The 27,908-nt window shown below is 42.0% G+C and overlaps 2 protein-coding genes across 2 annotated transcripts in view; both read left to right on the top strand.

Moving 5' to 3' along the window:
* LOC311063058 (pyrin-like) overlaps positions 1-27,908 on the top strand; it is a gene marked incomplete at its 5' end in the record, with an annotated part of 670,464 nt that overhangs the window by 31,768 nt on the left and 610,788 nt on the right. The gene's annotated exons all lie outside the window — the stretch shown is intronic.
* LOC311063918 (uncharacterized protein) lies at positions 20,682-27,444 on the top strand (the record flags this gene model as incomplete). Its single annotated transcript, XM_084083552.1, has 5 exons — positions 20,682-20,767; positions 21,229-21,342; positions 22,566-22,679; positions 22,799-22,961; positions 27,439-27,444. The coding sequence occupies exons 1-5, from the start codon at positions 20,697-20,699 to the stop codon at positions 27,442-27,444; spliced, it is 468 nt and encodes a 155-aa protein (XP_083939678.1). The 5' UTR covers positions 20,682-20,696.

A 27,908-nucleotide genomic window follows, 5' to 3' on the forward strand; every position in this document is an offset into this window, starting at 1 on the left:
ACTCTCTGCACTGTGTGTGTGTGTGTGTGTGTGTGTGTGTGTGTGTGTGTGTGTGTGTGTGTGTGTGTGTGTGTGTGTGTGTGTGTGTGTGTGTGTGTGTGTGTGTGTGTGTGTGCGTGCGTGCGTGCGTGCGTGCGTGCGTGCGTGCGTGCGTGCGTGCGTGCGTGCGTGCGTGCGTGCGTGCGTGCGCGCGCGCGTGTGTGTGTGTGTGTGTGTGTGTGTGTGTACACGAACACTATCAACAACTATATATTATAATAGTATACTGGACGTTATAATGTTATATATATATATATATATATATATATATATATATATATATATATATATATAACAGTATAAGGACTATTGTAACTCCTTCTTCTCTGGCCTCAGGAATGGATGATCGCGGCGGCACGCTTTATTTTTATCCGATTCTAGGAGACTCGGATACGTCTTTTAAAGCGATCGGGGGGTCGATCATACTGGAGATAAATATTCTATGACTTTTCCAAAGGTCAGTGAAAACACCCGCTGGCAGTGCCTTATAGCAATTAATGTTTTATTTCTGGCAGTCAAAGAGTTAACACGCACATATAGTAAAAGCTCTCCCATCACACTCATTATTTCCCCTTAATAGACTGAAAACAATATATATTATTGTCCCCCATGAATCTCTTTTATAAATAAGGACCAAACATGAGTCAAAACAAAAATAATTGAATGTCTGCGCCGTCTGTGAAGCCTCATTTATCCACTGTGTTCATGGACATGACCATGAATGCAGGCGTTCAATTATGCTTTCTTTATGAAGAAAATATGGTTCATATTTTCTAATAACTACACTGTGTAACGAATACACGTTCAGACAAGCATTTGTCACAATGTTATTTTGTGATGCTGTGTATAAATGCAATGCAGAGATATTGCAGCATTTTCTTTAACCCATTGAGACCTGAAGCCGATTCTACATGTCTCCTAAATCTCAACAGTTTTCTGAAAAACGTAGAGGTGCTCAATCTTTTTCATGTCAAGGACCCCCAAAATTATATGTTTTTGGCCGCGGACCCCCATCAAAATATGTTGTTCCAGGGACCCCCCAGAAGCAAAGATTTGAGTAGAAAACGGTTCTCTTTAAAAAATATATATATTCAAAGATTTGCACACATTTTCACGATTTTTCAAAAATAGCAGATCTACAAGCTCGTAGCGCGGCACTCGGTGCCGCGCTACGAGCTTGTAGATCTGCTATTTTTGAATAGCCTAAAGTGTAAAATAATGCTTTTTAGCTCAAATAATGCTTTTTAGCTCAAATCTAAAAATTACACAGTTCCAGGTCTTAATGGGTTAAACTAATTTGTTGGGGGATGTGTTATTATTAAGTAAATGGTCTGGAAATATAATTATTTTTCAATACTCTTTTTTTCTCCCTTATTTCCATACTTATCCAGACCTAGAAAGACACACATTTAATGCCATACTAACCACAGGAGGGGGAAAAATTAACAACTGAATGATCAAATAAACCCTGAATACACACACACACACAGACACACACAGACACACACACACACACACACACACACACACACACACACACACACACACACACACACACACACACACACACACACACACACACACACACACACACACACACACACACACACACACACACAGAGAGTGTGCTAAGCTAAGTGATGTGCCATCATAATCCTATTAGTTTTAATGAGTTTGGAGCGTGTTCTGAGAGAAAACCCTCCTCTTGTACAACTGTCACGTTAGTCTAGACTCACCATTTTACCAGGAAGAGGATCCTTCAGTAAATAAGTCAGTTCAATACTTTTATCCTGATCATTTTGGATGAAACTGAAGACACTTTTTAGTGAGATCTTAAAACATATGTATTCAGTCAGGCTCCTCTTAGTGATTCATTTGATAATTATTGTATTTTGTTGTCTTTGCTTTCATACATTGTATCTGTTTGAAAGGGGGGAAAAAGGATCTTTGTCATCTGTGATGCTAAAATACATGCAATAGACTATATAGGTAGTGTTGATACTACTAACAAAACTACCACTGATTCATATGTATTAATAATAATACTAATAATATAATAAAGTATTTCTGAAAGACTGTCAGGGTTGGCTGTCAGTGTTTCTATTGTTCACACAATTTCTCTGAAAATGATCCAAATTATATAGTTGTTGTTATAGTTGACCTGGGAACAGTAATGTAACATTACAACATCCTGACTGATCTGGGAACAGTACCTGAGTTAATGTACTTAGTTACTTTACACCACTGCAGCAGAGTGTCGTGTTCTTCCCTAAACCGGCTGTGGATGACAGATGTGTAAAGTTCTACAAAGACAAGAAGACAATGAAACAGATGTGTAAAGTTCTACAAAGACAAGAAGACAATGAAACAGATGTGTAAAGTTCTACAAAGACAAGAAGACAATGAAACAGATGTGTAAAGCTCTACAAAGACAAGAAGACAATGAAACAGATGTGTAAAGTTCTACAAAGACAAGAAGACAATGAAACAGATGTGTAAAGTTCTACAAAGACAAGAAGACAATGAAACAGATGTGTAAAGTTCTACAAAGACAAGAAGACAATGAAACAGATGTGTAAAGTTCTACAAAGATAAGGAGACAATGAAACAGATGTGTAAAGTTCTACAAAGACAAGAAGACAATGAAACAGATGTGTAAAGTTCTACAAAGACAAGAAGACAATGAAACAGATGTGTAAAGTTCTACAAAGACAAGAAGACAATGAAACAGATGTGTAAAGTTCTACAAAGACAAGAAGACAATGAAACAGATGTGTAAAGTTCTACAAAGACAAGGAGACAATGAAACAGATGTGTAAAGTTCTACAAAGACAAGAAGACAATGAAACAGATGTGTAAAGTTCTACAAAGACAAGAAGACAATGAAACAGATGTGTAAAGTTCTACAAAGACAAGAAGACAATGAAACAGATGTGTAAAGTTCTACAAAGACAAGGAGACAATGAAACAGATCTGTAAAGTTCTACAAAGACAAGAAGACAATGAAACAGATGTGTAAAGTTCTACAAAGACAAGAAGACAATGAAACAGATGTGTAAAGTTCTACAAAGACAAGAAGACAATGAAACAGGCGACGCTCCAACATGAATTATCAGTGTCACAGCGTAACAAAGTTGTATTATTTCAGACGTTAATTGCATGAGAGTCAAATGAAGAAAAGGACAAAGTCAAGCGTCTAGAAGCAGTGTTTGATGTGCAGCTGAAATGCTTTAGTGAGAGAGCATCAATAACACACTGTCAGCTCTGATGCACAGTTAGCAGAACACGTTCACACACCACTTTATCTTTCTGTTCATTAAGCTTCATCACAGACGTGGAAATGAAGGTTGTGCAGCACACTGTGAAACCCTGAGTGTTTGTTTCACTCAGAGAGGGTGTAAATGGAACCAGAGATGGAGCAGTGAGGTTCCATTTGTACGGCTCTCAGAGTTAAACGGATGTATGAAAACAGTGAGGGTTTTGGAGACCAACAGGTCCTGGAGAAGACCTCTACACACTGTCTCACTGACCGGAGGGTTTCTGAATACAAACGCGCGTGTGCGCACACACACACACACACACACACACACACACGCGCATGCGCATGCGCACACGCACACGCACACGCACACACACACACACACACACACACACACACACACGCGCACGCACACAGTGTGTGTGTGTGTGTGTGTGTGTGTGTGTGTGTGTGTGTGTGTGTGTGTGTGTGTGTGTGTGTGTGTGTGTGTGTGTGTGTGTGTATGCTTGTATTACTAGTGAGAGACAAATGATGCCCACAAGTATACTGTATTCTGTAGTAGAATTTTGTAGACCTAGTTTTGCAATGTCGTCGTGCATAAAATAAATAGCTGATCTACAAGCTCACAACACAGTGCGATGCAACATGGATCGGCTATTTTCAGTATGTGGAAAACCTTAGGGTTTGAATCGTTATGTCCTGCGTGTGTGTGTCAAGACAACAACACTAAGTTACAACATGATTCTCTCCTTCCCTTCATCTTCCCTCCATTCATCTATCCCTCCCACCCTCAACCCCGTTCTGCTCCCTCCCTCCATCCCCTCTTCATCTCCTCACTACCTTCATCTGACACCAGTGCAACTAAGTATGAATCAGACTGAGAGCGGAGAGAGAGAGAGAGAGAGAGAGAGAGAGAGAGAGAGAGAGAGAGAGAGAGAGAGAGAGAGACACTAAGCTGTGTGTGTGTGTGTGTGTGTGTGTGTGTGTGTGTGTGTGTGTGTGTGTGTGTGTGTGTGTGTGTGTGTGTGTGTGTGTGTGTGTGTGTGTGTGTGTGTGTGTGTGTGTGTGTGTGTGTGTGTGTGTGTGTGCACGTGCGTGCGTGTGTGCGCATGCGTGTGCGTGTGTGCGAGCGAGCGAGTGTGCGCGTGCGTGCGCCTGTGTTTGTGCCTGTGTGTGTGTGTGTGTGTGCACAAGGAGCCTGTGAAAGCTGTGTGTTCTTTCTTTATCAGTTATATTTTGTATAAAGGCCTTTCAATGTGGGAATATTGTTCCTTTTACATGAGTAAAACAATCTGAGTACTTTTTCCACCACCAACTTATTTTAGACTCTTTCTCTAAATACGGTTGAAACCTGCTCACCTGACTCACTGAAAGTCAATTCTATAATACTCTCAGTCGGGACGGGGATTCCAGAGCTTAGTGGGGCCTTACACATCACTGCTGGAGAGGGGGGGGGGGGGGGGGGGGGGGGGGGGAGGGGGGGGCATGGTAATCATTGGGGACATTCAATATCATTGCTGTTGAGCAGAAACCTTGTATCTGAATATGTAAACGTATTTCATGTATGTTCTACTTCGTTGTACAAGAGTGTAAGGCAAGATGTAGCACAAATAGCAGAACGGCAAGCTCACAACGTGACACGTTGTGGGCTTGCAGATCAGCGCTTTGGAATCATTTTAGAACGTCTGTCTGTACGTTTTATAAATATTCAACCAATGAAAGTATCAACATGAGCTTGTGCCTAAATCATTGGTTCTCAAAGTGGGGTCCGGGGACCCCCAGGGGTCCTTGAGGGAGTTCCAGGGGGTCCCCAGCTAAATGATAGATTATAGGCACCAAATGGACCCTAACGGGTCCATTTGGTTCCATTTGTACACTCTCAGAGTTAAATTGATTTTACAATAGAAATTGCGGTCCAAGTGATAGAAATGCCATTAAATGGGGGTCTGTAGCCCTAATGCATGTCAAACTGGGGGTCCTTGAAATTAAAATGGTTGAGAATCACTGCTAGAGCTGTAAAAAATCTTCTCTTATGGGGGTCCCTGGCATATCTTTTGAAATGGGGGTCCGCGGGCTGATAAGTGTCAATTTGGGGGTCCTTGACATGAAAAAGTTTGAGAACCACTGGCCTAAATAACAACTACTATTGGATCCATTGTAACACAGGTTATTTTCTTCTTCCATTCACTGAAAATAAAGGTTTTGTACATACAAGGTTTCAAGTTGACAACAAGGATATTCTAAGCTGGGATGTCAATTCCAGAGCTTAGCAGGGCCTTACACATCACTCCCAGAGAGGGAGAGAAAACACCAGGAGGAGGAAAACTAGAGCCACAGTCATTATTGAGGACATTTTCTATGCAGCAGCAGAGCATTGCTAATCCAAATCCTGTGGAAATGGAAGCTAAAAGCTCATGTTCATATACGCCCAAAAGACATCAAAAATAATGAACACGTTCCTACTGGAACAGCTAGAATCACATTCTGCTCTGAGCTACAAGTCTGAGAAGAAATGCACACAAATTGTCCACAATACATACAATATTTTTGGTGTTTGTTTATTGCATTGATTTCAATTCATTAGGAGAAGTGTATACAGCTTATGATATTTTAACCATTGAACTCTATCTAATCTGATTCATGTTATGAGTAACGAAGAGTACTCGTTTACCTAGTTACTTATAGAAAAACAATAGCGTTACTTCGTAACGTTTAAGACCTACATGTCCCTGTTCCTTCTATGTTGCCACAAAAGTAAATCCATCCGACACATATGCGCTGTTTCCACACAGTGATGGACAGGTAGAGTGTGCTAACAGACAGACAGACAGACAGACAGACAGACAGACAGACCCCTTCTTGTGTGTGATGCAACAGTTATACATCTGCACCAATCTGTCACACTGTAGATGTTCACAGGTATGTGGACTTGTGAGCACTGCAACATGACCCTAATCTACATGAACTGGAATGCATTATAAACATACTTGTGATGCATTATAATGGTCTACATCATTGGTTCTCAAAGTGGGGTCCGGGGACCCCCAGGGGTCCTTGAGGGAGTTCCAGGGGGTCCCCAGGCCCCAGCTAAATGATAGTTAGGAACCAAATGGACCCTTATGGGTCTGTAACTCTGAGAGTGTACAAATGGAACCAAATGGACCCTAACGGGTCCATTTGGTTCCATATGTACACTCAGAGTTACATTAACATTGATTTTACAATATAAATTGCGGTCCCAGAGATATAAATGCCATTAAATGGGGGTCCGTAGCCTAACGATGCATGTCAACGGGGTCCTTGTAATGAAAATGGTTGAGAATCACTGCTAGAGCCGTAAAAATTCTTCTCTTATGGGGGTCCTTGGCATATCCTTTCATATGGGGGTCCGCGGGAAAATAAGTGACAATTTGGGGGTCCTTGAGATGAAAAAGTGTGAGAACCACTGGTCTACATTATGGGCTACAACACTGATGATACATCCCATGTGATGTGAAACCATCACACCAGAGTCAAATGCTTGGAGCGGGGAGAGTCTGGTGCAACACTCAGGTCCTGGACCTGGTGAGACGAAGGAGGAGCCCGGACAGGAGGCCATCCACGGAGCCTATAGTCCCTCCACGTGCCAGAGCCTCCCCCGGTCCCAGCAGAGTAATTCTGGAGAAGCGGACTGAGGGGCCGTGGGTAGCTACTGGGACGTAAGTCGGGGCTTGATCAACCCCGGCTGGGTCACCTGGGCGAGGGTGTACAGTATGTTGTTGCGAGACCCAAAACACCCGATGACCCCAGGCTATAACGCTGATGATACGTCCCAGGTGCATCCACGTGATGTTTGTTTTATTTAAAGTCTTATAACACTGTATCATTACTGTATCATTACAGTTATAAACAGGCATAAGTACCCATAATGCTTTATGACAAAAAGTATAACAGATTTTAAAGCATTGTGTAATCTCTGGGTAACTTGCTGGACAGGATCATAGAGCAACCCTCTCCCGGGGTAGAGAGGGTTGGCAGCCCAAACAACTTCTTCCGTGAGGAAGAACCAAAAGCTACAGGCTGTGCTGCGGTGAAACCTGCAGGGAGGGTTTAATCCATCAAGGCAGAATGAGTTTGTGCCCAGCAGCAACGACGACGCAACTCACAGCAAATCCCCAACTTCTGGTCAGACGAAGGAGGAGCCAGGCCCGGAGGCGAACCACAGTGCCTAAGGTCTCCTAGTGTCGCTAACACGTGCTGCTAACATCTCACCTAACCTGGCCTGGCATCGGCCGGACTGATGCCGTGGATTCACTCACATGCGTTCCACGTGGGAGTGGATCCGCGTTGTCGGTCTGGCTAGTGCCAGGATAACCCTAACCCCTAATTAGCACTGTCTCTAACCCCCAAGAGACAGTGGGGGCAGTAGCATGGCACTAGGACACATCCTGATCAGCCACGTTATTACAGTTAACTAACACTAACAATACAATAATAATAGTAATAATGATGATCTTCTGCTGGCACTGGAATACAACCACCAGAAGGACTGTGTATTGCTGTTGGTTTATTGTATCATTATTGTTTTGTTTTGTACCCACGATTGACTGTTAAGTCTAAATGTTACACTGCTACATGTCCTTATACTATAGGAATATATCCTTAACTGTACGTTCATTTTATATTTAGTATTTGTTTCATTTACAAACTAAAATATGTTTCCCATGTTTAATAAAGTCACTTTGAATCAAATGGAAATGAATAGAGAGGAGAGGAAGCTACTCTGTTATATGTGAGAGAGAGAGAGAGAGAGAGAGAGAGAGAGAGAGAGAGAGAGAGAGAGAGAGAGAGAGAGAGAGAGAGAGAGAGAGAGAGAGAGAGAGAGAGAGAGAGAGAGAGAGAGAGAGAGAGAGAGAGAGAGAGAGAGAGAGACACTGTGAGAGAGATATGTTTTAATAGCCGGAGGGCTTGTCCTTGACAGTGCCCTCTGGGTCATAAATATAGCATTATACAGCAGGGCTAAGACACTGGCCCTGACATCAGCACAAATACACTGATGAAATGTGTGTGTGTGTGTGTGTGTGTGTGTCTGTGTCTGTGTCTGTGTCTGTGTGTGTGTGTGTGTGTGTGTGTGTGTGTGTGTGTGTGTGTGTGTGTGTGTGTGTGTCAGACTGACGTCAGGCTTGCAGTGCTGGAAGATGCTCAGAGGCAGGGTGAGGTCCTGCTGGGCCAGGCTGACCAGGTATTCTCTCAGCAGAAGCTTGGAGGTTCCGGCCGCCTGTCTCTCACAGCGATGGAGGAACGGCATCATCCACTGGAACACGTCCTTCACGTAGCGCTCCTGACTGGACTGGAGGAGGAGGAAGAAGGGGGAGGACATTAGCAGACACACAGGAAGTGAGGAAGACTCGTTTCGCGCTGCACATCACGCAGGACGGAGGAGGAGGAGGAGGAGGGTTTTGACAGACGCACCATAAGGGCGTGTTCAGAAACATGCTCTGAGAATCTGCTCTGATTTCAGATGGCTCAACACTCTGATATCAATTAACTAGACCAGGGGTGATGCAACTTTGATGATGTAGAGCAGTGGTTAACTCAAACTTTTTCATGTCAAGGACCCCCAAATTGACACTTATTAGCCCGCGGACCCCCATTTGAAAAAGATATGCCACGGACCCCCCATAAGAGAAGATTTCTTTACGGCTCTAGCAGTGATTCTCATCCATTTTAATTTCAAGGACCCCCCAGTGTGACATGCATTAGGGCTACGGACCCCCATTTAAAGCATTTCTATCTCTGGGACCCCAATTCATATTGTAAAATCAATGTTAATCTAACTCTGAGAGTGTACAAATGGAACCAAATGGACCCGTCAGGGTCCATTTGGTTCCATTTGTACACTCTCAGAGTTACAGACATATAAGGGTCCATTTAGTTCCTATCCATCATTTAGCTGGGGACCCCCTGGAACCCCCTCAAGTACCCCTGGGGGTCCCCGGACCCCACTTTGAGAACCACTGATGTAGAGGGCCACTACGTTTCCACACTCACTCCAGAGGGACACATTGCATATACTGTCAGGCAGACACCTCTTCTCTCCCTATTTTCGTAAATTAATGCCGTACTTCACTATCCTATTCGCACAAAAAATAATAATCTGGATTCCAATTCAAAAATAGCAAAAATAGCTATTTTTGAATTGGAATCCTGAAAAGCAGAATTTGTATTTAATGTCAAATGCATTTAGTTATACTTATTTATGTTAACTTAATGAACTTCAATACAAATACATTGGGCATACAAAAGACAATATAATTTTAATACTAGTCATTAAGCTACTTAATTTAAAAAAACATCATGTATTTACATGTATAACAATACATGTGATCATGCATTATATTATTTAAATATATTTTGGATTATGAAGAAAAATCCTTTGTTTCTGTTTTTCTGTATTGGTTTTCTGTATTTTTCTTCTGTTTTTTACTTTTTTTGAGACTGAAATTGTTTTCCTTGTTTTGTCATGTATGTAAGTGTTGAAAGGGTAAGCAAAATAAGCTATTTTAGCTTCAGCTTATACCTTTTTTGGTCATAACTATGTCATATTTATTCATTATTATTATTGTTTTTGCATAGTGAAATGATCAAAATAAAAACTTGCAAAGTGAAAAAAAAAAACGAATATAGACTGAAGTAATTAAAGCGGGTCATGTTTGCATGTTTGGAATCATAACAGCTGAAATCAATAATATATCAGTATTCTGATATTAACCCGGGGCCCGCATTAAGTGAAGGTGGGGGCCGCATGTGGCCCCCGGCCGCCAGTTGCCCATGTATGAACTAAACAATTACTCTACCCAGTTACCCCTTTTCTCCACAATGTAGTCGTTATGCCAATTAATTCCTCCCACTGCTGTCACATCCTATTGGCTCACCTGTCAGTAAGGAGCCCCCACCGGGAGGACGTAGGGCTTCCATCTTACTCCTCCCACTCACCATTCCCCGCTGACAATAGCAGAGGCCTCTTAAGAGTGACAGTGTGGTAAGCCAATCAATGGCAGAGGCCTGTTAGAGTGACAGCGTGGGAAGCCAATCAATAGCAGAGGCCTGTTAGAGTGACAGTGTGGTAAGCCAATCAATGGCAGAGGCCTGTTAGAGTGACAGCGTGGGAAGCCAATCAATAGCAGAGGCCTGTTAGAGTGACAGTGTGGTAAGCCAATCAATAGCAGAGGCCTGTTAGAGTGACAGTGTGGTAAGCCAATCAATAGCAGAGGCCTGTTAGAGTGACAGTGTGGGAAGCCAATCAATAGCAGATGCCTGTAATAGTGACAGTGTGGGAAGCCAATCAATAGCAGAGACCTGTTAGAGTGACAGTGTGGTAAGCCAATCAATAGCAGAGGCCTGTTAGAGTGACAGTGTGGGAAGCCAATCAATAGCAGAGGCCTGTTAGAGTGACAGCGTGGGGAGCCAATCAATAGCAGAGGCCACCGGGCCCTGTGGTGATGATCGCTTTCTCTCCACTTTCAGAGGGACCTGGCCTTTTGGCACAACGGTTAACACAGTGGCCCTCATGTATCAACGCGGTGCAGCCCAAATAATGGGCCTACGGCGAGATCACCGCACCTTTCGGCATTTATCAATATATCCTGACGTGGCCTTCATCCTACGGTACGCTGAGATCTCACGTCTGGTCGGGACCAGTTGTTGACGTTGGCTGCGCCCGTTTATTCCATTCTAGACCTGCGGAGCAGGATTGTCTGACTGTCTGAGAGGCATCTGGACACATAATCCACTCATAAATGTATATCTACACTAATAAATAATCCCTGTGAAAATATAACATTTTGTAAGATTTATCAAAGCTCCGACCTGATGTACGCTAGAATCGGCTGTATAGGATCCTTTGATAAATGTGACTTCGACGTTGGTGCACGGCCGAATATATGGAAAAATATACGCCGGTTTATACGCTGCGTTGATAAATGAGGGCCACTGTGTCCAGTGCACGTACGTACGCATGTATGCGCAGTGCGCACACACACACAACTCGTCAGCTATTTTTGCTATGTTTGCTACTTTTGCGTGGCACTTCTGTATGACAAAGTGTAAAGTATTAATTCATGAAAAAACAAACACAATAAATAAATAGATAGATACAATGTTTCTGCCCAACAGAACAGATAGAAGACACTATTAGAACAAAGGCCAGAAGTCAGCAAACAGAAACCGTCTTCCCCTCCGCCCCTTAATAGACTGAATAAATCAGCAAAGACTTTTAGTGTGAAATCCACCTGGTCATAAACCTCAGGAGAACTGAGGTGAGAGGTGGCAACAACGTACGGGAAAGAAAACAGCACCGAGTTCTAAGAAATAGGGGATGAAAAACCAAACATTCCACCATAAACATGTCAAGAACTTTTCATTTCAGAGGTAAAAAGGAAAAACGGTCGTAAATTGCAAGAAAAAAAGTTTGGGGGTGTGACACTTTATTCCCTCCTCGTCTGTTTGAGGGTCGCTGCATACGAGGGACGGAACCGCGGTGAAAAATGACCGTCTGACCTCGTGCTGACAAGAGCCTGAGACCGACACACACACACACACACACACACACCCTCACACGCACGCACGCACGCACACACGCACGCACACATATGCACATGCCCACGCGCGCGTGCACGTTCGCACGTACCAAGGGGCCAGCTTCTGAGTTGTACATTGACGCTGTATAAGAAGTGATAGTTCATATGAATGGCCTGTAGTCTCGCTGTTCTACACCTGCTGCTGTCAGAAGTAATTAAGCTCCATTCAAGCGGATGGGTTTTTGCTGAACTTCACACTTGATTTTATTACCTTAATAAACATCGTCATAAATACTATATGCTTCCAGTCGCTACTTTAAAGTCTTCTTTCAATCAGCATGATATGCTTTCTCAAATCTGTACCTACTGTACTTGTCCCCACAAATACAGTAATGTAAGAATGCACACACGCACGCACGCACGCACGCACGCACGCACGCACGCACGCACGCACGCACGCACACACACACACACACACACACACACACACACACACACACACACACACACACACACACACACACACACACACACACACACACACACACACGCACACACACACACACACACACGAGACAGCGTGACATGCGAATGTTGTTTTTCCTGCTATCTTTTTTTTTTCAACAATATGTTTATTTATTTTCTTTTTTTCACAAAGTATTTCAACATTCAATACACATACAAATAATAAAAAGAAAAGACATTTACAATAAACCTTACAAAACAATCAGTGACCAAAAACAAGAAACAAAAGAAAAACATACAATACAATGACATCAGCACTACTCCTCTCCAGATTCTTCCATTAAATGTGGCAGATTATTGTTTTCCATATATCGAATGAAACAACCCCACACCTCCTGAAACATTTCTTGTTTGTCCTTAAGTATATACGTGATTTTTTCTAGAGGTAGGCATAAAGACAGTTCTCTGAACCATTGTGCAATACTTGGTCTATCCGGCTTCTTCCAGGTCAGTGCAATTACTCTTTTTGCTTGCAAGAGACAAATATTTATGAATAATTTCTCATTGCGCTTTATTCTGTGTCCAACTGGATAGAGGCCTAGCAGAAAGAACTTAGGTTCTGGTACAATGTTAATTGAAAGTATCCTTTTTATTTCCTGTCCAATCTCCCTCCAAAAGTCTACTAATCTCGGGCATGACCATAAACAATGGAACAGTGTGCCCCTATCTTCACCACATCTGGTGCATGAGTCAGGGATATTGTTATTGAACTTATTAAGCTTCACAGGTGTGATGTACACTCTCATAAGCCAATTGTATTGAAGGAGTTTTAGGCGTGTATTTCCAGTCTGAGACTGAGCCAATTGACAGGCTGTACCCCACTGTTCCACTGTTAGGTCCTCCTGTAAATCCTCTCTCCAGGCATTGAGCCTATGCTCAGAGGATTCCGGAGAAAATGACATTAACAGGTCATAAAATTCTGATATTATTCCCCTTCCGAATGGATTTGTAACCAAGACTCTCTCTAACACAGATAAGGGAGGGGCCAGCATGGAGTGATCCTGGTTAGCCCTAATAAAATTCCTTAGTTGCAGATATTTGAAAAAGTGAATACGAGGGATATTATTTTTAGAAACGAGTTCTTCGAAAGTCAACATACTCCTATTAGCACCAAAAACATCCTTCAATTGCCCCACCCCCCTATCAGCCCATAATCTAAAACCCCCATCCGCTCTTCCTGGCACAAATTGGTTATTGCCCCAAATTGGGCTGAAACGAGAGAGGCGAGATGGTTCGCCCAGATATTTGTTTACATCGTGCCAGACAGAGATCATAGCTTTAACTATAGGGTTGTGCGTATTCTTTTTTAGGTTTTTATGGGTATCTGAATACATATATGTAGGCAATGGTAACTTCAAGGAACTTGACTCGATATCCCTCCATGCTGGCGCATTCTCCACTGTAAAATAGAACTTAAGCGTTCTCAATTGGGCTGCCCAGAAATACCACAACAAATTAGGACACTGTAACCCTCCCCTATCATAGGGTAAGTAAAGTAAGGACAAACGGAGTCTAGCACGTCTATTATTCCAAATAAAATTAGTAAACATTTTCTTGGTTCTAGAAAAAAAGTTTGAAGGAGGTGGTAAGGGTATGTTCTGAAATAGATATAATAGCTTGGGAAGAACATTCATTTTGAGTATATTGATCCTGCCAACCAAAGAGATTGAAAGATTTGACCATCTGTTAATCGAATTTTCGATTGTAGCTAAAATTGGGTTATAATTGGAGTCCACAATGTCTTCCAACCTTGGAACAATTTTGATTCCAAGATAAGTAAAAACATTTACTGATCTGAAATGGCCAACATGGATGGGTGGATTAGATCTTTCTTCCGGATTCAGAAGCATGATAGACGATTTAGCATTATTTACTTTATAGCCAGATATGCCGCCAAATGTTTCAATCAGATCCAGAAGAGCTGGAATAGAGACTTCCAAATTTTTAAGGAAAAGGATTACGTCATCGGCATATAGAGCTATACGGTGATCAAATCTTTCTATACTAATGCCTGTTATCAGAGCATGCTCTCTTACAGCAATGGCAAAAGGCTCTATTGCGATCACGAACAATAGAGGTGACAAAGGACATCCCTGTCTACAGCCTCTATTGATCTTTATCGGCTTAGATATAATATTGTTGGTGAGTATTTCTGCATACGGGTCATTATACAAGAGACGTACCCATTTACAAAAGTTTTCCCCCAAACCAAACCGGCCAAGGAGCTCAAACAGAAAAGGCCACTCCACCCTATCAAAGGCCTTTTCCCCATCCAGAGCCAAAAAGGCTGTGTCTGGCGCCCCCTTCTGGACATGTAATATATTCAATACCCTCCTTACATTATGAAAACCCTGTCGGCCCACTATAAATCCATTCTGGTCATCTTTTATAATTTCAGGTAATAGAAGTTCTAATCTTTTTGCTAAGATTTTACAGAGTATCTTCAAATCTGAATTTAATAAGCTGATTGGGCGCATATTTTCACATTTGTCATTTGGTTTACCGGGTTTTGGTAGGAGTGTAATGAGGGCGCCTCTTAGAGTAAAAGGCAATACCCCTTCCTGAAATGATTCAGAAAACATGTCCAAGAGGGGTTTTGATAATTTGGCCACAAACTTTTTATAAATGTCTATTGGCAGACCATCAGGCCCAGATGCTTTTCCAGATGTCATGCTACTTATTGCCTCTGTTATCTCAACCATACTCAAACCCGCACCCAGTTTTACACTGTCTTCCACTTGAATTTTGGGAATAGTAATGTTATCTAAAAAGGGGCTTTGATCCAATTGCTCTTGGTTTGACTCGGAACTGTATAATTTACCATAATAACCTCTAAAAGCCTCACTTATTTGAATCGGGTCTGCTACCGTCTCCCCCATATCATTTTTTAATATGGTGATAGTTCTTTCTGTTTGGAGCTGTTTAATACGCCAGGCCAGAACCCTGCCAGACTTCTCACCCTGATCAAAAATGGTTTGTTTGAGTTTTAACAAATTAGCTGCTGCTTTGGAAGCGGAGATTTCATTATACTGTGCTCGTAATAATAATATTGACTGATGTAATCTAGGACAGTGCTTCTTAAAATAGGACGCCTCCAATGCCTTAATTTTTGACTCCAACAACGTTATTTTTTGTTTGATTTTTTTTGATTTGGAGCTTGTAAAGCTTAAGATCTGTCCTCTAATAAAACATTTAAATGCTTCCCATCTTATACTTGCAGATGTCTCATCAGTATTGGCAGCGAAATATATGTCTATTTGTTCTCCCATAAAAGTTAGCAGTTCAGGGTTCTGGAGCCATCTCTGCTCGAACCTCCATTTAGGAGGATCCCGCATCCGACCCGGGTCTACATAAATCAAACTGACAGGAGCGTGATCTGAAATTAGAATGCTGTCATAGACACAGTCTTTAACTCTATTAACTAGACTTGCCGAGACAAGAAATAGGTCAATTCGACTGTAGGTTTTATATGTACTAGAGTAACATGAATACATAGACACATCAGGGTTTCTATCTCTCCATATGTCTCTAAGATTTAAGTCGTCAGCAAACTGGTGTATAATTTCCCTGCTTTTAGTGTGAGTTTTGTCTGATTGTGTAGATCTATCCTTAGAGTTTTTCCTGCTATCTGCTAGGATAGCATTTGGTGTTCAGTTGTTTTATCTGTGTGTCTGCAGACATGAAAATATGCACGGCGGCCGTTAAAACATGAATGAGATAGTGTAGTGATGATTTGTGGCCTCTGCACCGTAGGCCACAAATCATCAGGAAAACCACAACACCGTGGCATAAGCTCTGAAGACGTGCGGCGATGCACTTTCTAACATCATAAATTACAACACAGCAGCAAATACTCCACCTAAGAGCTGTCCGGATGTAGTGGGGCTTTGATTTATATGAACGGCCAAAAGGTGGCTTTTTTTTTTAACCACGACCACAGCATATTCATCCATTAGCTTGGGAAATCCCCATCATGCAATTCAATGCAATACAATTGTATTAAAGTGTCAAGTTGTCTCAAGACACTTTACACTTTTTGCGTGCGTGCGTGCGAGTGTTCTGTCACTATGAACAGATCTCTCAGATCTCTCAGCAAAAAAAAAGAAAAAGCTATTAAAATATGTGATCTAACCTAAGGCCTATCCGCGCACCTTTTAAGCTGTGGCGGACCACCAAAATTCTCCGTTAAGACCGTTTCAATACCTAAAAGAAAAGAAAGAAAAAGACGATCACTGTATCAAAAGTAATCAACAAACTACAAAAACTGGTTAAACATTAGCCAAATTGTCAAATAATCTACAAGCTCCTCGCAAGAGTCGCAACACGAGGCGTTGTGAGCTTGTAGATCAGCTATTTTCACAATATTTATCTGTGTAACCGAGTCAAACTAAATCTAATGCTTACAATTCCTAGCGCTTGTCAGGGTGGGGGGTCCCCAGTTCAAATATGATTTTGTTGGGGTGGGTACACAGTTCAAATATGATTTTGTTGGGGGGGTCCACAGTTCAAATATGATTTTTTTGGGGGGGTCCACAGTTCAAATATGATTTTGTTGGGGGGGTCCACAGTTCAAATATGATTTTGTTGGGGGGGGTCCACAGTTCAAATATGATTTTGTTGGGGGGTCCACAGTTCAAATATGATTTTGTTGGGGGGTCCACAGTTCAAATATGATTTTGTTGGGGGGTCCACAGTTCAAATATGTTTTTTTTTTCTCGGGGGTCCACAGTTCAAATATGATTTTTTTTTGGGGGGTTCACAGTTCAAATATGATTTTGTTGGGGGGTCCACAGTTCAAATATGATTATTTTGGGGTGTCCACAGTTCAAATATGATTATTTTGGGGGGTCCACAGTTCAAATATGATTATGTTGGGGGGTCCACAGTTCAAATAAGATTTTTTTAAAGGTTGAGAACCACTGATCTAACCGACAGAACACAAACACAGCTAAATAAAAAAAGAATGCAAGATTATCATCTGATAGAAGCAATAAAGTCATTTAGATCATGTCTAAACCAGCCTGAAGGAAGTCAAAGGTCGTTTAAAGACCTTTGGTGTTTCTTACTGTTCTGTTCACTGTCTTTGGAGCTGACTGACAGACGGACACACGCAGACGGACGGACAGGAAACCATTTTAGCATAATGTTCAGTGATTGAAATGAACACACAAAGACGTTTAGTAAACTGTGTGTGTGTGTAACTCAACCTGCGTGAACTTTTTAAAATAAAATAAGTAAAAAAAACGTTAGCCTTTGTCAGACGTCAGTAGCTTAGGGAGAATCCACCAGGACTGCCTTTCTCCCGTGGCTGCCATCTTCAAGGGCCTTCACCACTCAGCCTACTGCAGCTCTTCTAGTGGTCTGTGAGTATACTGTACTGTACTGTAATGTTACAATGGATTACACCAGGGGTCTTCAACAGGGGGTCCGGGACCCCTAGGGGGTCCTCAGAGTTACTACAGGGGGTCCGCCAAATCTTTGTGTGACATGATTTTTTTTCTTTGTTCTTACATTAACCACTTGAACCCTAGCATCCTTTTTTCTGAAGAGAACTTCAGCCAAAAATAGCCGATCTACAAGCTCACAACGCCTCGCAGCGCGAGGCGTTGTGAGCTTGCAGATCTGCTATTTTTGGCAAAGAGTTATAGGTGTAGAGGGGGAAAAAAGAGCAGCAAAAGTTTTAATCTGAAACACAATTTTATACAATAACGAGGGGGTCCCTGCTTCATCTCTCTCCAGCTAGGGGGTCCTTGGCCTGAAAACGTTGAAGACCCCTGGATTACACTATTGCCCACCTAACAAGAGAGGGCTGGGGATTTCACTCATTGGGAAACAATATTATATCTTATGTGCACCAGTTGTGCAAAGTAACTACAAGTACATTTACTCAAATACTGTACTTAGTAAATCTTTTAGGTATTTTTACTTACTTACTTTAATACTGGACTATTTCCAATTGTCAGTACTTTTACTTCTACTCCACTACATCTCAGAGGCAAATATTATACTTTTACTCCACCACAATTATATGAACACTTTAATTACTAGTTGTTCTGCCCTATATACTGTATATTTCGGCCTTTGAACATTGCACAACTACAAGCTCATAATGCGTTGCGATGCGATGCGACACATTGTGAGCTTGTAGATCTGCTATTTTCAAAATATTTGTCATACATTTTTAACTTGTGAAATGGAACATTCTGCACAATGAGTACTTATACTTTGGTACTTTAAGTATATGTAGATGCCAGTACTTTTATACTTTTACTCAAGTACATTTTGCATACGGGACTTCTACTGGTATAACAACAGAGTATATCTATCTTGTAGTATTGATACTTTTAGTAAAACGTGAGTACTTCTTCCATCACTGGAAAATACCTACTATTACATCTTATCACCTTATTGTAGCACATTGGTTCTCAAAGTGGGGTACGGGGACCCCCAGGGGTACTTGAGGCGGTTCCAGGGGGTCCCCAGCTAAATGATGGACAGGAACCAAATGGACCCTTATGGGTCTGTAACTCTGAGAGTGTACAAATGGAACCAAATGGACCCGTTAGGGTCCATTTGGTTCCATTTGTACACTCTCAGAGTTAAATTAACATTGATTTTATAATATAAATTCAGATCCCAGAGGTATAAATGCCATTAAATGGGGGTCCGTAGCCTAATGTATGTCAAACTAGGGGTCCTTGACGTTAAAATGGTTGAGAATCACTGCTAGAAATCCTTATAAATCTTCTCCTATTGGGGTCCCTGGCTTATCTTTTCAAATGGGGGTCCGCGGGCTAATAAGTGTCAATTTGGGGGTCCTTGACATGAAAAAGTTTGAGAACCACTGCTTTAGCACCAGCTGGGTCTTACACTCAGCACCAGCTGGGTCCAAACCAATCATAAAATGTAAGGTAGTCTCTTAGGTTGAAGTTATAGTTATCTGGTTGACTGCATTAACCAAGTGGGATTTGTGGCGCCATCTTTAGGGTTGTTGTCAGTATTGTATTATCTGGGGTTTGTCTGTCCATATAGAACCTACATGTGTAACAGAGGTATTGTTATTTTGGACGTTATATTGTTTTTTGGTTAAACTGTAAATGATACATGGTGCATTCATTATAGCAGTGGTTCTCAAACTTTTTCGTGCCAAGGACCCCCAAATAGACATTTATTAGCCCGCGGACCCCCATTTGAAAAGATATGCCAGGGACCCCCATAATAGAAGATTTTTACGGCTCTCTAGCAGTAATTTTCAACCATTTTAATTTCAAAGACCCCCAGTTTGACATGCATTAGGCTACGGACCCCCATTTAATGGCATATATGTCTCTGGGACCCCAATTCATATTGTAAAATCAATGTTAATTTAACTCTGAGAGTGTACAAATTTGTACACTCAGAGTTACAGACCGATAAGGGTCCATTTGGTCCCTGTCCATCATTTAGCTGGGGACCCCCTGGAACCCCCTCAAGTACCCCACTTTGAGAACCAATGCATTATAGCACCTTAATCCAAGGCACTTTACAATCTACACTCACACATTCACACATTCACACACAGAGACAGCAGAGGAAACCATGCAAGGCACCAACCTGCTCATCGGGAGCAATTAGGGGTTCAGTGTAGGGTTGCTAACAGTCTCGTATTAACGCCCTGTATTTTGGCCAAAAGAGGCGCATCCCGTACGGGACTTCACTTAACTTCACGGTAAAGGGAAGATGCATATAAAATATATTGTTTTCTGCACGTCTGCCTGCCTGTGTGTTTGTGTGCTGTGCTCCGAAGGGTGCTAGGACCCCAGGGGTGCCACTCAGCTGACAGGGCAGGCCCAGTGGGCTCGCTCGCGGGTGTGTGTGCGTGTGCATGTGTGACATTTCCTCATTGTGTTTGTGGAAAACATGTGCACGCCGCTGGTGGCCGTGAGCGGAGAGGAGATAGAGAGGAAAATACCCCGGCCCTCCTAAACAGAAAAAACAAACAGTGGGAAGAGAAACTGTGTTAAGCCTGTGAGTGGAGATGTGTCAGAGCCTTCTGCACCTTGTGTAGCACGGACACAACATCTGACTCTAGCATTGTAGAACTCCCTCTAACACTATAGACCAGACTACTGTATGTCAGAGAGAGGTTTATAACATGTTAGAACTCTAACACTATGTATGTGTGTGTGTGTGTGTGTGTGTGTGTGTGTGTGTGTGTGTGTGTGTGTGTGTGTGTGTGTGTGTGTGTGTGTGTGTGTGTGTGTGTGTGTGTGTGTGTGTGTGTGTGTGTGTGTGTGTGTGTGTGTGTGTGTGTGTGTAAAGGTCCCTGCTCTACCATGAGTGAGTCTGTGGAGAGAGAGGAGGGGGGCGTGGCCTACAAAACTGACACGTCTGGAGAACTTGAGAGGTAAGATAAACATCTATAGTGGACAGTAACTAAGTACATTTACTTGAGTACTTTTTTTGTCTTCCACTCCACTACATTTCAAAGACAAATATGGTAGTTATTACTATTACTTGTTACACTGCATATCCAGGATGGGAAAAATACTTTATAAATTAACCACTTAAGCCCTATATCAAATATAGTGAACATCTTTTTTTTTGTGATTGTATTGACGATGAAAAGAAAAAGCACTTTGTAATTTGTACATTTGAATACTTTAATGTTTTTTTAAATGCATGCAGTTTTGAATGTGTAACTATTCTTTAGTACAGTATTCCTTTAGCTCGGTACTTCACTGTAGTTGAGTAATATTTGACCAGGAGTAAGCCTGTCTATACTTTGACTAAAGTACTGGATTTATTTGTCCACCACTGAACATTATAATCATCATCATCATCATCTTCTTCTCTGTTGTACTGAAGGTTAGTCCATCAGCACAGAGCATCCAGCAGTGACTCCCTGAGGAAAGGCAGGTCCTTGGATCAACTCGTTAAAACGTACAACCAGTTCCAGCAGGCTGACTTGACCCGTCTCAGGTTGGTGCAATTTTAGCATTCTGTTGCAAGTGGTTAATAGTCAGCCTGCTTTTTTAGTCAGCCTGTGACCAGTCAACCCCCGTCTGCATGCACTGTACTGCTCCCGTAAGATTGCATTGGGAAAACATGGCACTGACTAAAAAAGCGATTTAAACGCTTGTTTCAACCCGTCGGTAAAAATGTCTTGGCCGCTAAAATGTCAAACATCTGAGAGCACTAGAGCAGGGGGGCTGACCTTTACTTTTTGGATACGATGTGCGGAAAAAGGTAAGAATGATGCATAGTGACCAAAATTCACCAGCTATGGGACCTCATCTCTGAGCTATACAGCGGAGGGAGAGGTTCCAAATGGGGCTAATATATAGACAAATCCACAGAACGGCAGTCATAACTGTGGTGTCAAGTGGCTGCAGCTCTGTGCCGCGACACCGCATTTATGATTGCCTACAGGCAGCGCATCTGTGGATTTGTCTATACATATACACACATATCATTCACATGGTCTCTTCACGTTCAACCTCACTCAGCTCCCTTCATTCTCATTGGCTAACAAGGTAACACATACGATACATCCTCAATCTAATGGTTCAGGTTGGTTTAGGTGTCTTTTTAATCAGAACACAGAGAGCTGCAGGAACAGTGCTGAGACCAATGCTGAACATGAAGAGTGAACAGTTATCAAACTTCCTCCACCTCCCCAGCCTCCTCCTCTGACATCTAAGTTAAATGTATGATTCTGTAGATTGTTTGATGTTATCTGTGTATTTTAACTTATGCCTTTGAAGCCTCAATATTTAAATGTAGGCTATGTTTCTGCAGGATTGTATGTTATATCTTTATCTTAAACTTTTGCCCTTGAAGGGTTCAATGTTCATGCAATCATTTATGCTCTGCTTCTAGTTAATGATCTCAGATTCTGTGTCATGCTTGTGCAGATAATCTGTAGTATCACAGGAGCAGAGTAAAAAAAAAAGTGGGGAAAAAAGTAGCTAAATACACCTGAGAGCCGACACCGACAGACAGCTTTTATGGTGCTAAAAAATAGCCTATATGGCTTCATGTCTTTGAACATGTGCTTTAATCATTTGAAGGGTGCTTAGGGCATGGGCACAAGGTTATCTGTATTTAGACTAGGCTATTTTGATGACCCCCCCACCCCAATAAATAATCAACAATCCCTAGCCCTAATAAACTAAATATCCTTCATCATCTCTTTCTAACAGGGTTCATGAGCAGAGACCAGAGTCTCCTGTACCCAGCTGTAACTCCATGAAGAGTGACTGGTCCATAGATCATCCTCTTAACTTCAACGCTGGACAACAATCTACTGATCAGAGGTCAGAATGAAAACAACACATTATTTAGTTGTTATCAAACTCTATTGAGCAAAAGTCATGTATAAATGGTAACCGTAATCCTAATAAACTAAATATCCTTCATCATCTCTTTCTGACAGGGTTCATGAGCAGAGACCAGAGTCTCCTGTAACCAGCTATAACGCCATGGAGAGTGACTGGTCCATAGATCATTTTAATGACTTCAAAGATGGACACTACTCTACTGACCAGAGGTCAGACTGTAAAACAGAATCAAGAAGGGTTTTATTTGTCACTAACTGTGTTAGTATTATTATGTCAGCAAATGAATATATGTGCTAACATTATTATACAATTTAAAAAAGTTATAATAATAATAATAAATATAGCTGCAAGCAGCGATAATACGGGGCCAGTGAGAGAGAGACAGACAGACATGGAAACTGGAGAGAGAGAGAGAGTAATGGAAACTGGGAGAGAGAGAGAGAGAGAGAGAGAGAGAGAGAGAGAGAGAGAGAGAGAGAGAGAGAGAGAGAGAGAGAGAGAGAGAGAGAGATGGAAACTGGAGAGAGAGGGAGAGAGAGAGAGAGAGAGAGAGAGAGAGAGAGAGAGAGAGAGAGAGAGAGAGAGAGAGAGAGAGAGAGATGGAAACTGGAGAGAGAGAGAGAGAGACGTGGAAACTGGAGAGAGAGAGAGAGAGAGAGAGAGAGAGAGAGAGACATGGAAACGGAATAGATTGAAAAGAGACATGGAAACGGAATAGATTGATGAGAGAGAGAGAGATGGAAACAGAATGGATTGATTGGACATCTCAACCTATTGCCATTGACAGGAATCGAATTCTCAACCTTCGGACTAATAGGCTTCAACATTACCTATAGTGCTATAGCTTTGTCCAGGCTGATGTTGTCTGTTGAAGATCATAAACTCTTGCCTTCTGTCATGAACCAAGCCAACACTAAGATCACTCGTTCACAAACCATTTACCAATAGAGAAATTGTATGTCTCCTCGCAACCGAAAACAGTGAAAGCAGCTGATCTACAAGCTCAGAAACACGTTGCTATCTGATAAGTTTTGAGATTGTAGATCGGCTATTTTCAGAATGAAGTATGTCATACATTGAAAAAGCGTACTCTCAAATAAGCATTTCAGGTTATCTTTACCATTTGCACATGTATTCATTGATACAGTCATGTTGTTTGCAATTCAACTTAAATGAAGTCTGCATCAAGTGAGGCTTGAACTGGCGACCTTGAGATTGTGAGGCACTCATTTAAGGGAGACGCCATTGGACCAACAGACAAGAAACTGTGAAAAAGGAGACCACACAGATGATACAGTTTCACGCAAATAGCTGAAAAATCCTGGGTTTAAGTGTTTTTCAAACTGCTCAAAATTGCGGACAATCTAAGGGCGGAGCTTACTGGTCAAAGCGATACATGTGTTCCTCATGAGTCAAGGCACAAGTGTAAGCAAGTTTCACGACTTTCGGCCAAACGAGGCATGACTTTTGCCTGTTTAAAGTTTGCATTTTCAAAAAATTGCTATAGCGCCCCCCTTTGGCCAATTGGGGTGAGATTGGTTTCAGTGATATTTGGAATGACTCTCTACATTACTGCAAAGTTTCAAAGAAATGTGAGTCTTGCATGTATGTGTTAGGGGCAGATGAATAATTTTCATAAAACTGCAATAGTTAAAATCTATTTCCTCCTGGGATTTTTGAGTAATCTGCACGAAACATTTTACACATGAACTTAGGACCTTTGCCGACAAAACAAAAGCGGCGGATTTTCCATAAGTGAAAAAATGCAGAAGTTATGAGCCAATGGCTGTTTTTCATATAATTCAAAATGGTGGGCGATCTAAAGGTCAGAGGTCAAAAGTCAGACAACGAAAGTTGTCGGGCATGAAGAGACGCATGTGTGTATCAAAGTTTCATGGTTGTAGGTCAAACAGGGCATGAGTTGTACCTGTTCAAAGTTGGCACTTTCAATTGAGTGCTATAGCGCCACCCTTTGACGAATGAGTGTGAGAATTATTTCTTGATAGTTTTTCATGTGCATCTACCATATGGCCGAGTTTCGTAAAAAGCGTATGCACGGTTAAGCCAGAATTGCCAAAAACAAGTATTTTTCAAACTGCTCAAAATTGCGGACAATCTAAGGGCGGAGCTTACTGGTCAAAGCGATACATGTGTTCCTCATGAGTCAAGGCACAAGTGTAAGCAAGTTTCACGACTTTCGGCCAAACGAGGCATGACTTATGACTGTTTAAAGTTTGCATTTTCAAAGAATTGCTATAGCGCCCCCCTTTGGCCAATTGGAGTAAGATTGGGTTCAGTGATATTTGGAATGACCCTGTACATTTCTGCATTTCTGAGATGGAAACATAATGGTTTGATTGGACATCTCAACCTACTGCCATTAACAGGATTCGAACTCTCAACCTTCAGACTAATAGGCTGCAACACTACCTATAGTGCTATAGCTTTGTCCAGGCTGATATTGTCTGTTGAAGATCATAAACTCTTGCCTTCTTTCATGAACCAAGCCCCTGTTTCACTAACACTAAGATCACTCGTTCACAAACCATTTACCAATGAAGAAATTGTACATCTCCTCAGAACCAAAACTAGTGAAAGTAGCCAATCTACAAGCTCACAAACCATGAAAAGTTGTGAGATTGTAGATCAGCTATTTTCAGATAAAGTATGTCATACGTTGAAAAAACATACTCTCAAATAAGCATTTCAGGTTATCTTTACCATTTGCACATGTATTCATTGATACAGTCATGTTGTTTGCAATTCAACTTAAATTAAGTCTGCATCAAGTGAGGCTTGAACTGGTGACCTTGAGATTGTGAGGCATTCATTTAAGGGAGACGCCATTGGCCCAACAGACAAGTAACCGTGAAAAAGGAGATCACAGAGATGATACAGTTTCACGCAAATAGCTGAAAAATCCTGGGTTTAAGTGTTTTTCAAACTGCTTAAAATTGCGGACAATCTAAGGGCGGAGCTTAATGGTCAAATCAATACGTGTGTTCCTCATGAGTCAAGGCACATGTGTAAGCAAGTTTCACGACTTTCGGCCAAACGAGGCATGACTTATGCCTGTTTAAAGTCTGCCTTTTCAAAAAATTGCTATAGCGCCCCCTTTTGGCCAATTGGAGTGAGATTGGTTTCAGTGATATTTGGAATGACCCTGTACATTTCTGCATAGTTTCAAAGAAATGTGAGTCTGCTTGTATGTTTTAGGCACAGATGAATAATTTTCATAAAACTGTAATAGTTAAAATCTATCTCCTCCTGGGTTTTTTGAGCAATCTGCACGAAACGTTTAACACTTGAACTTTGGACCACTGCCTACAAAAAATTCCAACGGATTTTCCATAAGTGAAAAAATGCAGAAGTTAGGAGCCAATGACTGTTTTACATATAATTCAAAATGGTGGGCGATCTAAAGGTCAGAGGTCAAAAGTCAGACCACAAAAGTTGTCGGGCATGAAGAGACGCATGTGTGTATCGAAGTTTCATGGTTGTAGGTCAAACAGGGCATGAGTTGTACCTGTTCAAAGTTGGCACTTTCAATTGAGTGCTATAGCGCCACCCTTTGACGAATGAGTGTGAGAATTATTTCTTGATCGTTTTTCATGACCATCTACCATATGGCCGAGTTTCGTAAAAAGCGACTGCACGGTTCAGCCAGAACTGCGAAAAGTGGCAGAAGTGACAGAATACTGCCAATAACAAAACAGGTCCAGAGCTGAGCTCTGGCCCCGTAATAACTAGAAAAAGTGCTCCTCGGAGGACAGGTCTCCGCCAGGTCAGGTAGGTTATTGTGGAAAACCGCAAGGTTCCCAGTTCGATCCCGGGCTGGGGCGCTCCCCTAGAGTTAGTGTCGAAGTGTCCTTGAGCAAGACGCTGAACCCCTAATTGCTCCCGATGAGCAGGTTGGTGCCTTGCATGGTTTCCTCCGCCATCGGTGTATGAATGCAGTGGCGTAGGTTCAGCAAAAGCTAGGGTATGGCAGCATGCACGCGACCTCGCAAAGCGCGCACGCGAAATTTTTGTGCAGTTCTGGGCGGGTTGGGTTCGTTTTTTTCCAGTTTTTGGTTACTTTATTTCGGTTTTAGGGTTAGGATTCGGGTTAGGTTAGGGTTATGTTATTTAATTCTTATTTTTGCCTGATTTTCTCGATTTATTATCAAAAAAGTACTTTTTTTTTTTCTCCCCTGGAGCCAGGGTATGGCAGCTGCAATAGCCTGCCATACCCAATTGACGCCCCTGTATGAATGTGTGTGTGAATGGGTTAATGGCACAATCAATGTAAAGCGCTTCGGATAGAAGCGCTATATAAATGCACCATTTACCATTTATTGTGGCCACCTGGTGGCGCTATAATAGGCCAATGTGAAAAGGGTGCCATTTCTTCCTCCGGCTAGTGGAAATGTGCGTGCATTCATGATTTGAGGCATTTTGTTGCAAAATGTGTTCTGGTAAATTAGACCTGCTGATGGCGCTATAACAGGCCAATGTGAAAAGGGTGGCATTTCTTCCTCGGCCTAGTGGGAATGGGCGTGCAAATTCTCACGGAAATCGCAAGCTGTGTTCATGATTTGAGAAATTTTGTTCAAAACGGACCAATCCTGCAAACTTTGGAAGCCAACCTTAGCCAATCAGGATGGAATATGAAATATCGGACAGATCTGTCCTGATCACATGACTATAGAGATACTGTGTACCGATTTGCGTGATGTTTGGATCAAATCTGTAGGAGTAAATGGGTTTTGCACAAGTCAGATATAACAGACCCATGTGAAAAAATTGGGGCAGAGGTTTTGAATTGGCATCCAGGGAGTGTGTGTGCACAGTTTCACAGTGACCGGGCCAACGGTGCCAGAGATTAGCTGGTAGCACACGGACAGGACAGGACGGACGGACGGACGGACGGACGGACGGACGGACGGTAAAACATACTCTCTCGCCATGCCTTTCGGCCTGGTGGAGACAATAATAATAAAACATACTGGATGATTGTAATAGAGATAAGAGTTAGGGTCCTGTCTTAGACAGGTACAATATCTTATCATATAGCAGCAGTGTCAAATCAAATATTTAAAAGAAGGCACACGTATATACAGAATACTTCTGTGTGTGTGTGTGTGTGTGTGTATGTGTGTGTGTGTGTGTGTGTGTGTGTGTGTGTGTGTGTGTGTGTGTGTGTGTGTGTGTGTGTGTGTGTGT

The sequence above is a fragment of the Gymnoscopelus microlampas genome, assembly GCF_963454915.1.
Source record: "Gymnoscopelus microlampas genome assembly, chromosome: 16".
In the NCBI taxonomy this organism is placed as follows: Eukaryota; Metazoa; Chordata; class Actinopteri; order Myctophiformes; family Myctophidae; genus Gymnoscopelus; species Gymnoscopelus microlampas.